Source organism: Mytilus edulis, chromosome 6 (assembly GCF_963676685.1).
Source record: "Mytilus edulis chromosome 6, xbMytEdul2.2, whole genome shotgun sequence".
Lineage (NCBI taxonomy): Eukaryota > Metazoa > Mollusca > Bivalvia > Mytilida > Mytilidae > Mytilus > Mytilus edulis.
In genome coordinates this window covers 78,418,652-78,432,621 of record NC_092349.1, presented here as the reverse complement: position 1 = coordinate 78,432,621, position 13,970 = coordinate 78,418,652, and the positions used below count along the sequence as shown (strand labels likewise).

The 13,970-nt window shown below is 31.2% G+C and overlaps 1 protein-coding gene across 4 annotated transcripts in view; it reads left to right on the top strand.

Annotated features, from left to right (window-relative positions):
• The window catches only part of LOC139528515 (ubiquitin-protein ligase E3B-like), a 45,776-nt gene that overhangs the window by 30,596 nt on the left and 1,210 nt on the right, over nucleotides 1-13,970 (top strand). For 2 of the 4 annotated variants that reach the window (XM_071324536.1, XM_071324535.1), the window contains exons 18-31: nucleotides 845-1,019; nucleotides 1,785-1,903; nucleotides 3,172-3,286; nucleotides 4,638-4,737; nucleotides 5,563-5,682; nucleotides 6,891-6,968; nucleotides 7,832-7,930; nucleotides 8,929-9,036; nucleotides 9,507-9,644; nucleotides 10,110-10,234; nucleotides 11,380-11,562; nucleotides 12,237-12,348; nucleotides 13,211-13,303; nucleotides 13,638-13,900. In XM_071324536.1, coding sequence (XP_071180637.1) covers nucleotides 845-1,019; nucleotides 1,785-1,903; nucleotides 3,172-3,286; nucleotides 4,638-4,737; nucleotides 5,563-5,682; nucleotides 6,891-6,968; nucleotides 7,832-7,930; nucleotides 8,929-9,036; nucleotides 9,507-9,644; nucleotides 10,110-10,234; nucleotides 11,380-11,562; nucleotides 12,237-12,348; nucleotides 13,211-13,303; nucleotides 13,638-13,829 — 1,757 coding nt within the window. In that variant the 3' untranslated portion in view covers nucleotides 13,830-13,900. Of the gene's footprint in view, nucleotides 1-844; nucleotides 1,020-1,784; nucleotides 1,904-3,171; nucleotides 3,287-4,637; nucleotides 4,738-5,562; nucleotides 5,683-5,819; nucleotides 5,836-6,222; nucleotides 6,239-6,890; nucleotides 6,969-7,831; nucleotides 7,931-8,928; nucleotides 9,037-9,506; nucleotides 9,645-10,109; nucleotides 10,235-11,379; nucleotides 11,563-12,236; nucleotides 12,349-13,210; nucleotides 13,304-13,637; nucleotides 13,924-13,970 lie in introns of those variants that run through there. The other 2 variants (XM_071324538.1, XM_071324537.1) reach the window with 2 other exon arrangements.

The following is a 13,970-nucleotide window of genomic DNA, read 5'->3' as shown; positions in this document are numbered from 1 at the left end:
TAAAAAAGGAATCTCAGATCTTTCTGTTAAAACTATTTCTACTTGGATATGCAAATGCATATCTTTAGCTTATGGTTCTTCTAAGGCAGAACTTTTAAATAGTTTTAATGTTAAAGCTCATGATGTTAGGGGTATCTCTACATCCTGGGCTCTGTTTAACAGTGCATCTTTAGAAGAGGTACTGTCTGCAGGTTTCTGGAGAAATGAGAACTCTTTTATATCTCACTACCTCCAATCTATGGCTACTTTTGCCGAAAGTTTATACTCTCTTGGACCTATAGTTTCAGCACAAAGATTGAACTTTCCTCCTGTTTCTTCTGTTACAGGGGATTCAGCTTTACGTTAGATTCTGTTACTCAGAATTTATGATGGTAACGTATTTATAGCTATAAAATATTCAAATTTTAAAGTAAATTTGGATTTTATTAGATAAATACTTACCATCATAAATTATAGGTCCCACCCACCTCCCCTTCATCCCCTTTCCTTATGTTCCTGTCTTGAGGAAATTGAATGGAAGAATATGGGCAAACAGGGGTATATGTCCGGACCAGTGAGAGTACGTTTATTTTTAGTTGGGATTTTCCATCTGACCTATGACGCAATTGGGGTTACACTCAGAATTTATGATGGTAAGTATTTATCTAATAAAATCCAAATTTACTTTAAAATTTGAATATTTTAAAAATAAACAACCCATTGTTAAAATTTAGTCACATTTTTTGGTTTCTTGTTGCAAGCTTAAGTCTAATAATAGTATATTCAATGTTAATGAAATCAGTCTGTATTAATATAAGTCTCCTTACACTATCATATAAACTATAGATATATTTCTATTTTCCAGGTTTAAGTTACAATGATGTATTATTACCTATTCTGTGGAAGTTTTTAGTGGACCTTGGACCAAACTGTGGATTGAAGAGCTTTTTAGAGCTTCTTAGTCAAGCCCCCAACAGTACTATTCATCCAGTATTCAGTCTACTGACTGTGTTCTGTGATGCTGCTAGTCACTTTATTATGTAAGTATGTGTGGCCTGTCTATCAGGAATTTTCAATTATTATATAGGTTGGATTATATTGATCCAGAAGGCCAAATGAGATTACAATTTTCATGGATTTGGAAGATGAAGCAGGAATTTAAATATTAAAAAAATTCAAATTTCTAGAGAAGCTTTTATGTAGACATTGACAAACCATGAAATCATATTCCCACAAAAATGTGTTTTTCTCAATCCAGGCAAATTGGTACCAACAAAAACAAATGAACCATAGTTTATTCTTCATACTTAACCACAGGACTAGCAGCCCAGGCTTGTAAAAGTTCTTTTAGGCCTGTCAAAATCATCCCTACAGGCCAACAGAATCTATCTAAAAATTTCAAAAAGATTGTGCACTGGGCCAAAGATTCTAAAGTGTTTTGTAAAGACTGCAGTAAATAGCTAGTGAATTTTAGGATATTGGATATAGTGAATTACTGTCTTTTTGTATGTATAAAATGAACCTCCTTGAAATTGAGAAAACATGTTTCTTATGGTTTACACAGACAAATAAATGACAGAGGGATTTTCTGGAAAAATCCAAACTTGAAAATTGGTAAAATGGGCCCTTGAAAATTATTTCTTTTTCGAGTACAAATTGAACTACAGTTCTTGTTGATTACAGAAAAATGAAAATTGTTGCAGAATAAATAACTTAGCAAAGGGTATTTGACTCTTTATTATTTCCATAGTGTAAAGAAGTGATATTTTTTAGCACTAATTATACTGCTGTTTTATACATTGTAGAACATTGGATGATATTGAAATGTATGAACAAGGCAGATTATTCAAACTTGAAGATTACGTAAAAATCAGTGAATTCCTGAACTGTTTTGTTTTCCGTGTTATCTGGAACAACTTGATAGGTAAGTTCTAGGATGATGCTGTCATGTTTTGTTTTCCGTGTTATCTGGAACAACTTGATAGGTAAGTTCTCGGATGATGCTGTCATGTTTTGTTTTCCGTGTTATCTGGAACAACTTGATAGGTAAGTTCTCGGATGATGCTGTCATGTTTTGTTTTCCGTGTTATCTGGAACAACTTGATAGGTAAGTTCTAGGATGATGCTGTCATGTTTTGTTTTCCGTGTTATCTGGAACAACTTGATAGGTAAGTTCTCGGATGATGCTGTCATGTTTTGTTTTCCGTGTTATCTGGAACAACTTGATAGGTAAGTTCTAGGATGATGCTGTCATGTTTTGTTTTCCGTGTTATCTGGAACAACTTGATAGGTAAGTTCTAGGATGATGCTGTCATGTTTTGTTTTCCGTGTTATCTGGAACAACTTGATAGGTAAGTTCTAGGATGATGCTGTCATGTTTTGTTTTCCGTGTTATCTGGAACAACTTGATAGGTAAGTTCTAGGATGATGCAGTCATGTTATCACTTTTTATATAATAATAAAGCTATGTGGTATGATTACCAATAAATTAACTCTCAACCAGATATCAAATGATTTAAGGCATGTAAGGTAAAAGCAATTATGGTCACTGTTTGGCCTTCAGCATTGAGAAAAACCCATACCATTTATCAAAAGTCTGCTATTCAAGGAGCCTTGACACAAAAAAGAAACATGGTTAATCAAGTCAGAAACCGATAATCAATTTGCCAATGGTCACTGTCTACCTTATTGGTTTTTCTTTTGCTGAATTCTCTTAAATGAAATGTTTCACATTTTTTATATTTTAAAAATAAAAATCTTTGAGCCTTGATTGCAGAGTTAAATAAAAATTTCTAACTTTAGCATTATATAACTCTGAAGATATTAGAATGTATTCAACTATCCCTTTAAACAAACAATGAAGGTTCTTGGAAAATATAGAGCCAAATTCTGGTCATTTGGTGTCAGCTGGTGGAATAGTCTCATTATCAATCATACCACATCTTATTTTTATATTGAAGAATATACAATCTACTGTTAATTCAGAAATAATGGGCACATTTATTATTGCAATTTAAAAAAATGCTCCATACAAAAAATATTAAGAAATGAAATATGTCAGTTGTTTCTGAATTTATAGTAATCAGAATATCTTACAATGATTTATGTTATTATATTTCTTATTTCCTTGAAGTATTATATTTTACCATATGTAAAAACAACTTATAATACAATATACCGTTTTATTGATAGACACCACAGCAGCATTAATGTCTGATGTGTTTGGATCAACTCGTGGACTTTTGAATATTCTCTATGAGAGAGATTGTAGACGTAGTTATACCCCTCCTAATCACTGGTTAATCAGGTATGTAAAAATGGGCAAAACTGCATTAGTGCATAGAAAGCTATAAAAGGCCCCAAAATGACAATTGTTTAAAAATTCCAGCAAGTATGTAGGATAGTGGAAAGCAGTGCACTACGTGTAAGAAAAATTGTGATACTTGCAATTGAGATATAACAAGCTGTTATAAAAAATCAATCAGACTTTTCCAAATTTATCATCATTAATTTTGCCTTGGTTTTTGATTAACTGACTTAAGCTCTTACAGTGCTTTGATTTATTTATATCTTCATTGATGTAAAAATCTTGCAGTCATTCCTAAAATACAGATTTTAGATTGTCAATTTACAACAATACAAACAAAAATAACATAAAATTGGAGTGTCCAAGTAGCAATCAACATGTAAATAATCAAGGAAATAAACGAAACTTATCAAAACATTATAAAATCACTAGTTATATGGCAGCAAAGAGATATAGTTATTGTTAACTTTCATTTGATAACATCTTGAATGACATGTCATGCCTTTTTATATTGGTTTCGTCGTTTTATTTCGTCATCGTCGTCGTCGTCGTCCACAAACAGTTGGTTTCCGGACAGTAACTTTAGTATATAAGTAAATAGAAATCCATGAAATTCATACACAAGGTTTATTATCACAAAAGAAAGGTTGGGATTGATATTGTGGGTTATGGTTCGAACAGTTTAGGAAATAGGGGTAAAAACAGGGACCCAAATAAGCATTTTAGTAGTTTCCAGTCAATTTGCAACAGCATATTGTATTGCACTAAAGCAAAAAAATAATATAAATTCAAATCATATAACCAATTCTAAGTTCTTAAGTGTAAAATATTTTTACATTACAATCCAAATTCAGATCTGTATCAAGTGCTAATATTGTGTCCATTTTTGCCCTAACTGTTCAGGGTTGGACCTCTGCAGTCGTATAGAGGTGTGCTCAGCGAAGCAATTCATTGTTTTTATATTTCTTATAGATATTTAAGAAATCTAAACCCTTTGATGATAACAAATAGATATTCATTACAAACAAGCATTAGTATAATATTTTTCAGAGCACACTTACTTACATCAGACACATTTTGAAATATACTTAAAGATGAAAAAAAAAAGAAATGTGTAATATACATCAATGAGACAGCAACACATCAATGAGACAGCAACCCAACAATATTGAAAAACCCAATGACTTGTAAATGTTATATAGTTTTTAACAATTTACAGGTGCCCATACTATATGTCATGATCTCTAGATTCACCCTGAGGCTAGAAAAATATTTGAATAAATCTAGCAAAGATTATTTGTGAAATGCCAACACCAAATTATATTAATAATTTCCATTTGTTGAATTATAGAGATGTAAAGCCTTCAGTTTTCATGGCTGAATTGGAGAAAGGGAAGAAACCAGCAGTTTTTCTGATGCAGAGATTACCACACATCATTCCATTCTCAGAGGTAGGTGTGGTTAAACCATGATGTCTGTTTGTCTATCTATTTCATTATGAACCTGTTATAATTACCTGTTTGTTAATACATGGATCTCTTCTTTGATGAAACTTGGATTACATTTGTTTAAATATTTTTGGAGTACTACTGTAAATTCAGAAATTATTGCCTGCATTTATTATTAAAAAAAATTTTGTCATTTAAAACTAAATGCAATTTTAATTTTTGCAATATTCAGAAAAATCCTTTTTAATTCATATAATTAATTTTCAAAATGTGAGTTGTAATTATTGTGATTATAACCCTGTCGCATTTTTTCGCAATAGTTTCTGAATTTAAAGTAATATTGAGACAAAAATAGTCTAATAAGAAGTTAATAGTTCCTCTACTGTATAGTATCACTAACCAGGAAATACACATGATACAGGGGTTGTGAGTTCTAACCAAGAATTCATGTATCAGTTGTATTTGACTCCTATCTTAAATTTACAAGGATTGTCAGTTTTCCTGCCATAGATCATTGTTTTCTGACTTTCTACACCAATAAAAACTGACCACTACATTATAGCCAAAAGTGCTGTAAATAGTGTTAAACCAAAGATATTTATAATTTGATTGTTATTTTAACATTTTCAGAAATTTGAGAATATTAAGATTGATATATAGGAGCTCAATGTCTTGTTTTATAAACTAATAATGGATTCTTGAATCATTGAACTAAATAATTGAAAGCATGTGTAAAAATGACTTTATTTTCCAATGTTTTAATAACTCACTGTGAAATCAATTTGTTGTTTTTCTGATATTCTTTTAAAATTTGCAATTATTTTTTAGAGAGTAAAACTATTCAGAAGACATGTTAATAAAGAGAAAGAAGCCATGGGTTTTACAGAATCAGCCTGTACCTCTCCACAGTCTACACTTATATCTGTACACAGGTCAAGGATTGTAGAGGTAATGTTTTAATCCACACTTATATCTGTACACAGGTCAAGGATTGTAGAGGTAATGTTTTAATCCACACTTATATCTGTACACAGGTCAAGGATTGTAGAGGTAACATCTTAATCCACACTTATATCTGTGCACAGGTCACGGATTGTAGAGGTAATGTCTTAATCCACACTTATATCTGTACACAGGTCAAGGATTGTAGAGGTAAAATCTTAATCCACACTTATATCTGTACACAGGTCAAGGATTGTAGAGGTAATGTCTTAATCCACACTTATATCTGTACACAGGTCAAGGATTGTAGAGGTAATGTCTTATCCACACTTATATCGGTACACAGGTCACGGATTGTAGAGGTAATGTCTTATCCACACTTATATCTGTACACAGGTCACGAATTGTAGAGGTAATGTCTTATCCACACTTATATCTGTACACAGGTCACGAATTGTAGAGGTAATGTCTTATCCACACTTATATCTGTACACAGGTCAAGGATTGTAGAGGTAATGTCTTATCCACACTTATATCGGTACACAGGTCACGGATTGTAGAGGTAATGTCTTATCCACACTTATATCTGTACACAGGTCACGAATTGTAGAGGTAATGTCTTATCCACACTTATATCTGTACACAGGTCAAGGATTGTAGAGGTAATAACTAATGTTGTTTTTACAAAATAAAATAAAATTAAACCCTTTGCTAAAGTTTCTCATTTTAAAGTAACTCTTGTTTTAAAGATGTTTAGACATGAATGATGTCCCGATTGTTAACAGGATAGTGAGAGTACAGGATACCAAAGGGACATTCAAACTCATATGTTTAGAAAATAAATTGACAATATCCATTCCTATTAAACACCTCTGATTACAGGAATGACAAAGACAAACTTACTTTCCCTAGCATATTTTGCTGGCAAAGTTCTGTGATTCACTCAGATAATCTGGCTTTCATCAGCAATAAAAATCATCAGCTGCCATGAAATAGCCAGTGTGCCAAAGTGGCGTTGAACACAACCAATCAATCAGTCTATCAATCATGCCACAGATGATATGAAGTAAATCTGCCCAAATTCACACCCAATTTGAAAAGTTGAATCACTTTACTAATCGTATACTTAACAGTAATGAAGTAGTTCAAATATTCTTTCATTAAATGACAAATTTATCTACAAAACTAATATTAATGACAAATTCTATTTGTAGGATGGTTACAGACAACTAGCACAGCTACCAACTAAATCAATGAAGGGGCTCATCAGGGTGAAGTTCATAAATGAACAGGTAAGTTTCATCATTGAATATAATCCACCAAGATTGATAGTAAATAACAAAGGAGTAGGGGCAACCCTTATTTGGCCCAAAAATTACAGCAAAATTAAAAGTTATCGCACATATTCTTAAATTACCGAAAACTTGACTAAGGTCAATTATATACAATATAATATACAGATATAAACAATGATATCAAATTTTCACAGAATTTTTTCAAAATGGTTACAATGCTTCAAATTTGCAACTTCTTAAATGAAAAATGCATGAAAAAAATAAAACTACCCATATCACTTCGGTTTTGTACATTTCATGAGCAGAAGATTATATAATTTAGTCAAATACAAACTTATAACCCCATCAAAGTATCATACTTTACATACATTTTAAGAAAAACAACAAAAAACTGACCAAAAAAGACTCATTTTTGCCAAGAGTTATATCCCCTTCCAATGTTAATCTCAATAGGAAATTAAAAATGCTGATTTTGAGTTCTCCTCAAGTTAGATTTTCTGGGACTTTTTTCTGTGTATATAAAGGGCATACTGCTATAGTTTAGAACTAAAACATTTTCTGTTGCAATTAGTTTGAGTTAAATCTTAGTTTGACTGGACTAATAGACTTGTATGGAGACTTGGCAAAACCATGCATTAAAATATCCACAAAAGTTCAAGTTTTTCCCAATCCACAAAAATTGGTACCCATCAAAATAAATTTTATCCACAGAATCTAACACTGATCTAAACTAAATACTTCTTATTGCAGAGGGGGTATAAGCAGGAATATGAGAAGTTTGTTTAGATTCTATGATTTGTTGTCTGACATCAGTCTTTCTAAATGTATGCAGTGATTTTACATTCTCTGTACACTTGTAGGGATTAGATGAAGCAGGTATAGACCAGGATGGAGTATTTAAAGAATTTCTGGAGGAGACTATCAGCCGAGTGTTTGATCCTTCCCTCAACTTATTCAAGGTAATATTTCATAGTTAATAAAGAAAGACAATGATACCAAATGCATAAGTTGATGAAAACTGCTATGGAACAATATACAATCCTTCAAAAGAAAAACTTCAGTGTGCAAAACATATCATGGAAAACTAAAGACTTAGCCACCCAAACCTCACCCAAAAAAAGTTTGAATTTACTGTTAATACTTAGCAGGCTAAATTAGTTATATATGTACCACGTGATGCTTTACTTTCCACATTCTGAGATTTAACTTTAGATGTTAATTGTTTACAGAAAATTAATGTTTACTGGTCACGGACTGATATTTGATTAAAGCAGAAAAATAACCAAATTAAACAAGTTTTGATTGTCTCATCTGCATAGATTTCTTAAATTTTAAGAATAATCCTTCTATCCTTCTTCTCTAGCCTTTGTTAGTCTTGTATTATTTTAATTTCAGTTCCTTGTGTACAATTTGGAAATAAGTATTGCGTTCATTATCACTGAACTAGTATATTTTTGTTTAGGGGCCAGCTGAAGGACACCTCTGGGTGCCGAAATTTCTCGCTACATTTAAGACCTGTTGGTGACCTTCAGCTGTTGTTTTTTCTATGGTCGGGTAGTTGTCTCTTTGACACATTCCCCATTTTCATTCTTAATTTTATTGTATCTTAAAATTGATAAAAAAAAACATATTTCCAAAATGATATTTGATAATAGCATGTCATTGCTTGTCATTCTTAAATATCCCTTGATCTCTAGTTGATAGTTGTATTATTTGCAATCAACCTATACCTTCTTATTTCTATGTTAGAGGAAACCCAATCCTGCCCACCCCATCCCAGTCATACATGAACAATAATTGATATAGTGATTGAAAAATTAACAACTTCCATTATTATTTTTAAATCTTTATTCATCCTGAATAAATCAAATATTCATGTGTACAGTACTAGTGTATCGCAATCTTAACCTAACTTAGATATATTGTTTGATATGTATATAAGTATTGTTAATTACAGGTGACATCAGAACAAAAATTGTATCCTTCATCGACATCTTATATCCAAGAAAATCATCTGTCCTTGTTTGAATTTGTTGGTAAAATGCTAGGGAAAGCTGTTTATGAGGTGAGTCCATCAATAACGTCTTTTATTCATGGCAGTTAAAGATCTTTTTTGATATAATAATAGATTTTAATATGTGACCTTAAGTTTATAACGACTTACCAAAAAAATTGTGTATAATAGTTTTCATAGATTATATAGCCTCATGCTACTGATTTTTTCTAGATTTATGATAATTATGACTGTAACACTATGCATACCTTCATTATTACTTTACAAATTAAAAGAAAACAGACTTGTAGATTTGAAATTTCACACATTGTCTGAACAAATTAGACTTACAATTATTTTATGAAACAGAAAAAAGAAACAATAAAATTGTTGTGTATTTCATTATCAAACAAAATGCTATTATTGCTGTGTTTCATCTTGATATGCAGAGCTTCATTTAGTGAGAGACTTCTTACATTAGGAGAAAATGTTAACTTTTTTTACCTGGTTTGTGAAGACAAGATTTATTTTGATATTTTCAGGGAATAGTTGTAGAAGTTCCGTTTGCTCCATTTTTTCTGACACAGATGTTAGGACACCAACAGAGCGCCACCTACAGTTCACTAGATGAACTTCCATCACTAGATCCAGAACTTGCTAAAAACTTGTCATATGTTAAGGTAAAATTACTTGTAAAGCTAAGGCCTAAAAAGAAAGAAAAGTATATAGATGTTCCTTCAAGTATACAAGGTTGGGTTGTTATCTCTCTGACATATTCACTATTTCCATTCTGAACTTTAATATTATATAAACTTTAAAAAAAAATGTTTAACCAGGAGCTTACATATGAGGGATATATTTGCCACAAATGTGTACAATTTAGATTTAGATTTATAAAAACAATAGTATGAAACAAGGACCTTTATTATATGCAAGAATTAAAAACTGGTTAAAATGTAGAAACTTTGAAACTCAATGAATTACAGTCGTTAGTAAAAATGATCAAAGACTAGAAAAGAACACCATGATGCTGACCTTGGTTTGACCCTGTTTTATAATATTTGCTGTTTGTTTGTATTGTTAAACTTATGTTGTAAACTATATTAACTTTAATTCGAGTGTATTAAATTGGTTTCTATTTCTAGCATTATGACGGTGATGTTGATGACCTTGGGTTGACCTTCTCATTAGATGAAGATATCATGGGAAGGGTAGAAACTCATGAACTGGTTCCTGGTGGTAAAGCTATTCCAGTCACAAATGAAAACAAGTAAGTATATACAGTGAAATATGACAATTATTAACCTCTCTGATGTACTGTGTTAAGAGCCGTTGAATGTATATTTTATTCAAATAAAATGTCAGATGTTTCAGTCAGGGAACTTATTGAAGTAAGTGATTTTTAAATCACTTATTTGAGTAGCAAATTTCGAAGTTTTGTCACAAATTGTGATTTTGTAATTTTACCAAAATTTTAAACACATAGGTTTAAATAATATCTTTTCATTAATAAAGTTGAAAAAATGAACTTTTTGCTTCTTTTATGTAGCAAGATTTATGCCTTGGATGCAATCATTTATCTGCAAATTCTATTTTAGTTGAAAAAATGCTATAATAATGGCTTTACATAATGAACTGATACTTTCTTCACAGATTTTTCCCAGCAGTGGGAGTATTTTTCCTGTAAAGTTCAAGGTTTCATCTTTCAGATTATGTTATAAAATTCTACTGTTCACGATAAAAATTTCACTGTTCAGGGATGTTGAAATTAGTGGGGGTTATTAAAATAATGATACTTAAATCAGTGATTTTTGGGAAGGAAATTGAGGTATGATACTTAAACAAGTGATTTGTGTGTCATTATCCTAGATTCAGTACAAGGTCATCACCTGAAATGACCTGGTCATCCTAGACAACACAGATGTTGGTTCTGATAAGTTTAGAAACATAATTAGTCCCTGGATCATTAGTATTCTATATTTAAAGCTACAGTAAAGTTAAATCACTTCTTCTAGTGATTAATTTGTACTACTTAAATAGGTGATTATTAAAGAAAGACAACTCTTACTTCCAACCTTTATGGAAATAATGTAACTAAATCAGTGATTTAGAAAATCACTCATTTAAGTAAGTCCCCTGACTGTGTATGAAAAACTGATTTTGAGACATCAATCCAGCAACATACTATTGCCAATAAAATGATGACACTCAAGGTTTAAAGTAATACAAGTGTACTATGTAAATATTTGTCATTTGCTCTATTTAGCTTAAAATCTAGACATGCTGTGAATGAATCAAAAAGATACTACCAACAATCTCCATCTTCCTACTTATTATACTGCTTTCTTCAGAAACAGTTATAATTTTGTCTTTATTTATGCAATTTGCTTCACAATTATTCTATACACATTTTAGAATCCGATATGTCCACCTGATGGCCCACTTTAGAATGTATAAACAGATAAAGGACCAAACACAAGCATTCATCAGGGGATTTAAAGGTGTCATTAATTCTGATTGGTTATTGATTCTCTCCGCACCAGAGTTACAGAAACTAATATCTGGTGACAATGCAGAATTAGATATACAAGATTTAAGGTAATAATTCTAAGGTTGAATAAGAATTTTCAATATTGATTTATTTTAAATGCAAAAGTTTGTTTTAAGAATACACTGATTTTGCATAGATAAAAAGTAAAATCACAAAAATACTGAACTTAGAGGAAAATCAATTCGAAAAGTCCATAATCACATGGCAAAATCAAATAACAAAACGCATCAAAAACAAATTGACAAGAACTGTCATATTCCTGACTTGGTACAGGCATTTTCAAATGTAGAAAATGGTGGATTAAACCTGGTTTTATAGCGCTAACCCTCTCACTTTGATGAGCCAGTACTCCAATACCTCTTAAATGTGTTTGATCATAGATATCTGTTGTGAAGTGGTTCAAAAAGTGATCAACTTTACAGGACACATTGTTAAAGTTTGTCATAATAATTTGAAACAAATCGATTTTATAAAAAAAATATTGGTAGATATGTACACATTCATAAAATGTAAGTTCTTTCCAAAATTTGCAATTGTCAGTTGAAATGAAAAAAATGTAGATATATCTGTTTTGTACACAGGCAAGTGTTTAACAATTTATTACAATGAACAATGCTATACTTAAACAAACAGTTGTATCAGCAAGGCATGAATCAAACAGGAATACCAGTAGTCTACTTTAATTTGATAGTAATAATCTTTTTCATATTTATAACTTTAGACGGAATACTCAATATTACGGTGGTTACCATAACAACCATAAAGTTATTAACTGGATGTGGGATATATTAGGAAAAGATTTTAACAGAGAAGAAAAAGGATTATTTCTAAAGGTAAAAAATTTACTGTATGTGGGACTTAAAAAATAATGTTTTCTTTTTTAAGAGTATATTATTAAATGTACAAAATATATAAATGCAGTTTCAATTGATTATTGTTGCATTTAAATAGAAGTATTTTACAAGTAATTTGAAGGATTTATAGATTATCGTTGGTCATCTCAACAATTTTCTCGCTTGAGGATGTACAGCAAAAGTGAGAAAAGCAATCGAGTTGAGAAAACCAATGCTAATGTGTTATTACTATTTTATCAATGTCAACTTTGTTAATTTCATTGACAAAGACACCTGCTCCTTAAGTTTCCAGCGATAATTTTTCATATCATTCTAGCTACTGTGCTGAGTGGGAAACAAGTTTTGCAACTTATATTAATCCCTTTCCACTTGTGAGTGAAGTGCTGCCTTGTAGAGGCATTAGCCTGCTCTTTGTCGAAATGTACAAGGGTGTCTTTTACATGTAAGAGATATGGCTCTCTCTTAACACATGTCAGCCATTTATTTTCCCTTCCAAGGGACTATCATCGTTTCCTCAAGACCATACTCGCAAATTGTGTCGAGGGAGAGCCGAAAATTCAGACCTTAAAATTTTCATCCTGGACCGGAAATCGAACTATGAACCTTTGTGTTAGTAGTCTGATGCACTAACCACTACACCACAGTTCTTCCTGTGCTGAGAAAGGAAATTATCAGTCAGTAAGGAAAATTTCGTAAAATAGCAATAATAATGTTTCTTTCAGTTTGTAACCAGTCGTTTTAGTTGGATTTTAGTATGCTTACATTGTTTATTTAATAAGTTTGTATCCAGTAGTTCAAAGCTGGGTTTCATTATGCTTATACTTTATGTGATTTATTTTAGTTTGTAACCAGTTGTTCCAAGCCTCCACTATTAGGATTTTCCAATCTTGAACCTCCCTTTTCTGTCAGATGTGTTGAAGTCAGTGATGATCAGGTAATTATATTGCTGCATTAGTTGTGACATTATCCTTTAATTGACTCCACTGGCTATGCTGTGTGTTATTAATTATAAAAATATCTTTGAATTGATTCATTGCAATTTTCAAAAAGTAAAATGAAATACATACATCTCCCTCTCAAATATACATTGTACACTGTTAATTTTTTTAAATAAGTTTGTTTATCTCATATTTTGTCAAAGACATGCACAAGACATGTAAAAATAGCATGAAAATTAGAGCTGTTCTCATGTTATTCCATTATAGAAAATTTAGATGTGTTGCATACTCGTTATTTAAATTTTATTAATATTGTTATTTTTTTAAAAGGACACAGGAGACACAGTTGGAAGTGTATTAAAAGGATTTTTTAACATTAGGAAAAGGGACCCAGTAGGGAGACTACCTACATCATCTACGTGTTTTAACTTATTGAAATTACCTAATTATCAAAAGAAAAGTACTTTGAGAGAGAAGTTAAGATATGCAATATCATCTAATACTGGCTTTGAATTATCATGATGTTGGAATAACAAATGGAGAAGAATTTTCATTGTTAATTATCGTGATATTGATTTAACAAATGAAGAAGAGTTTTCATTGTTAATTATCGTGATATTGATTTAGCAAATGAAGAAGAGTTTTCACTGTTAATTATCGTGA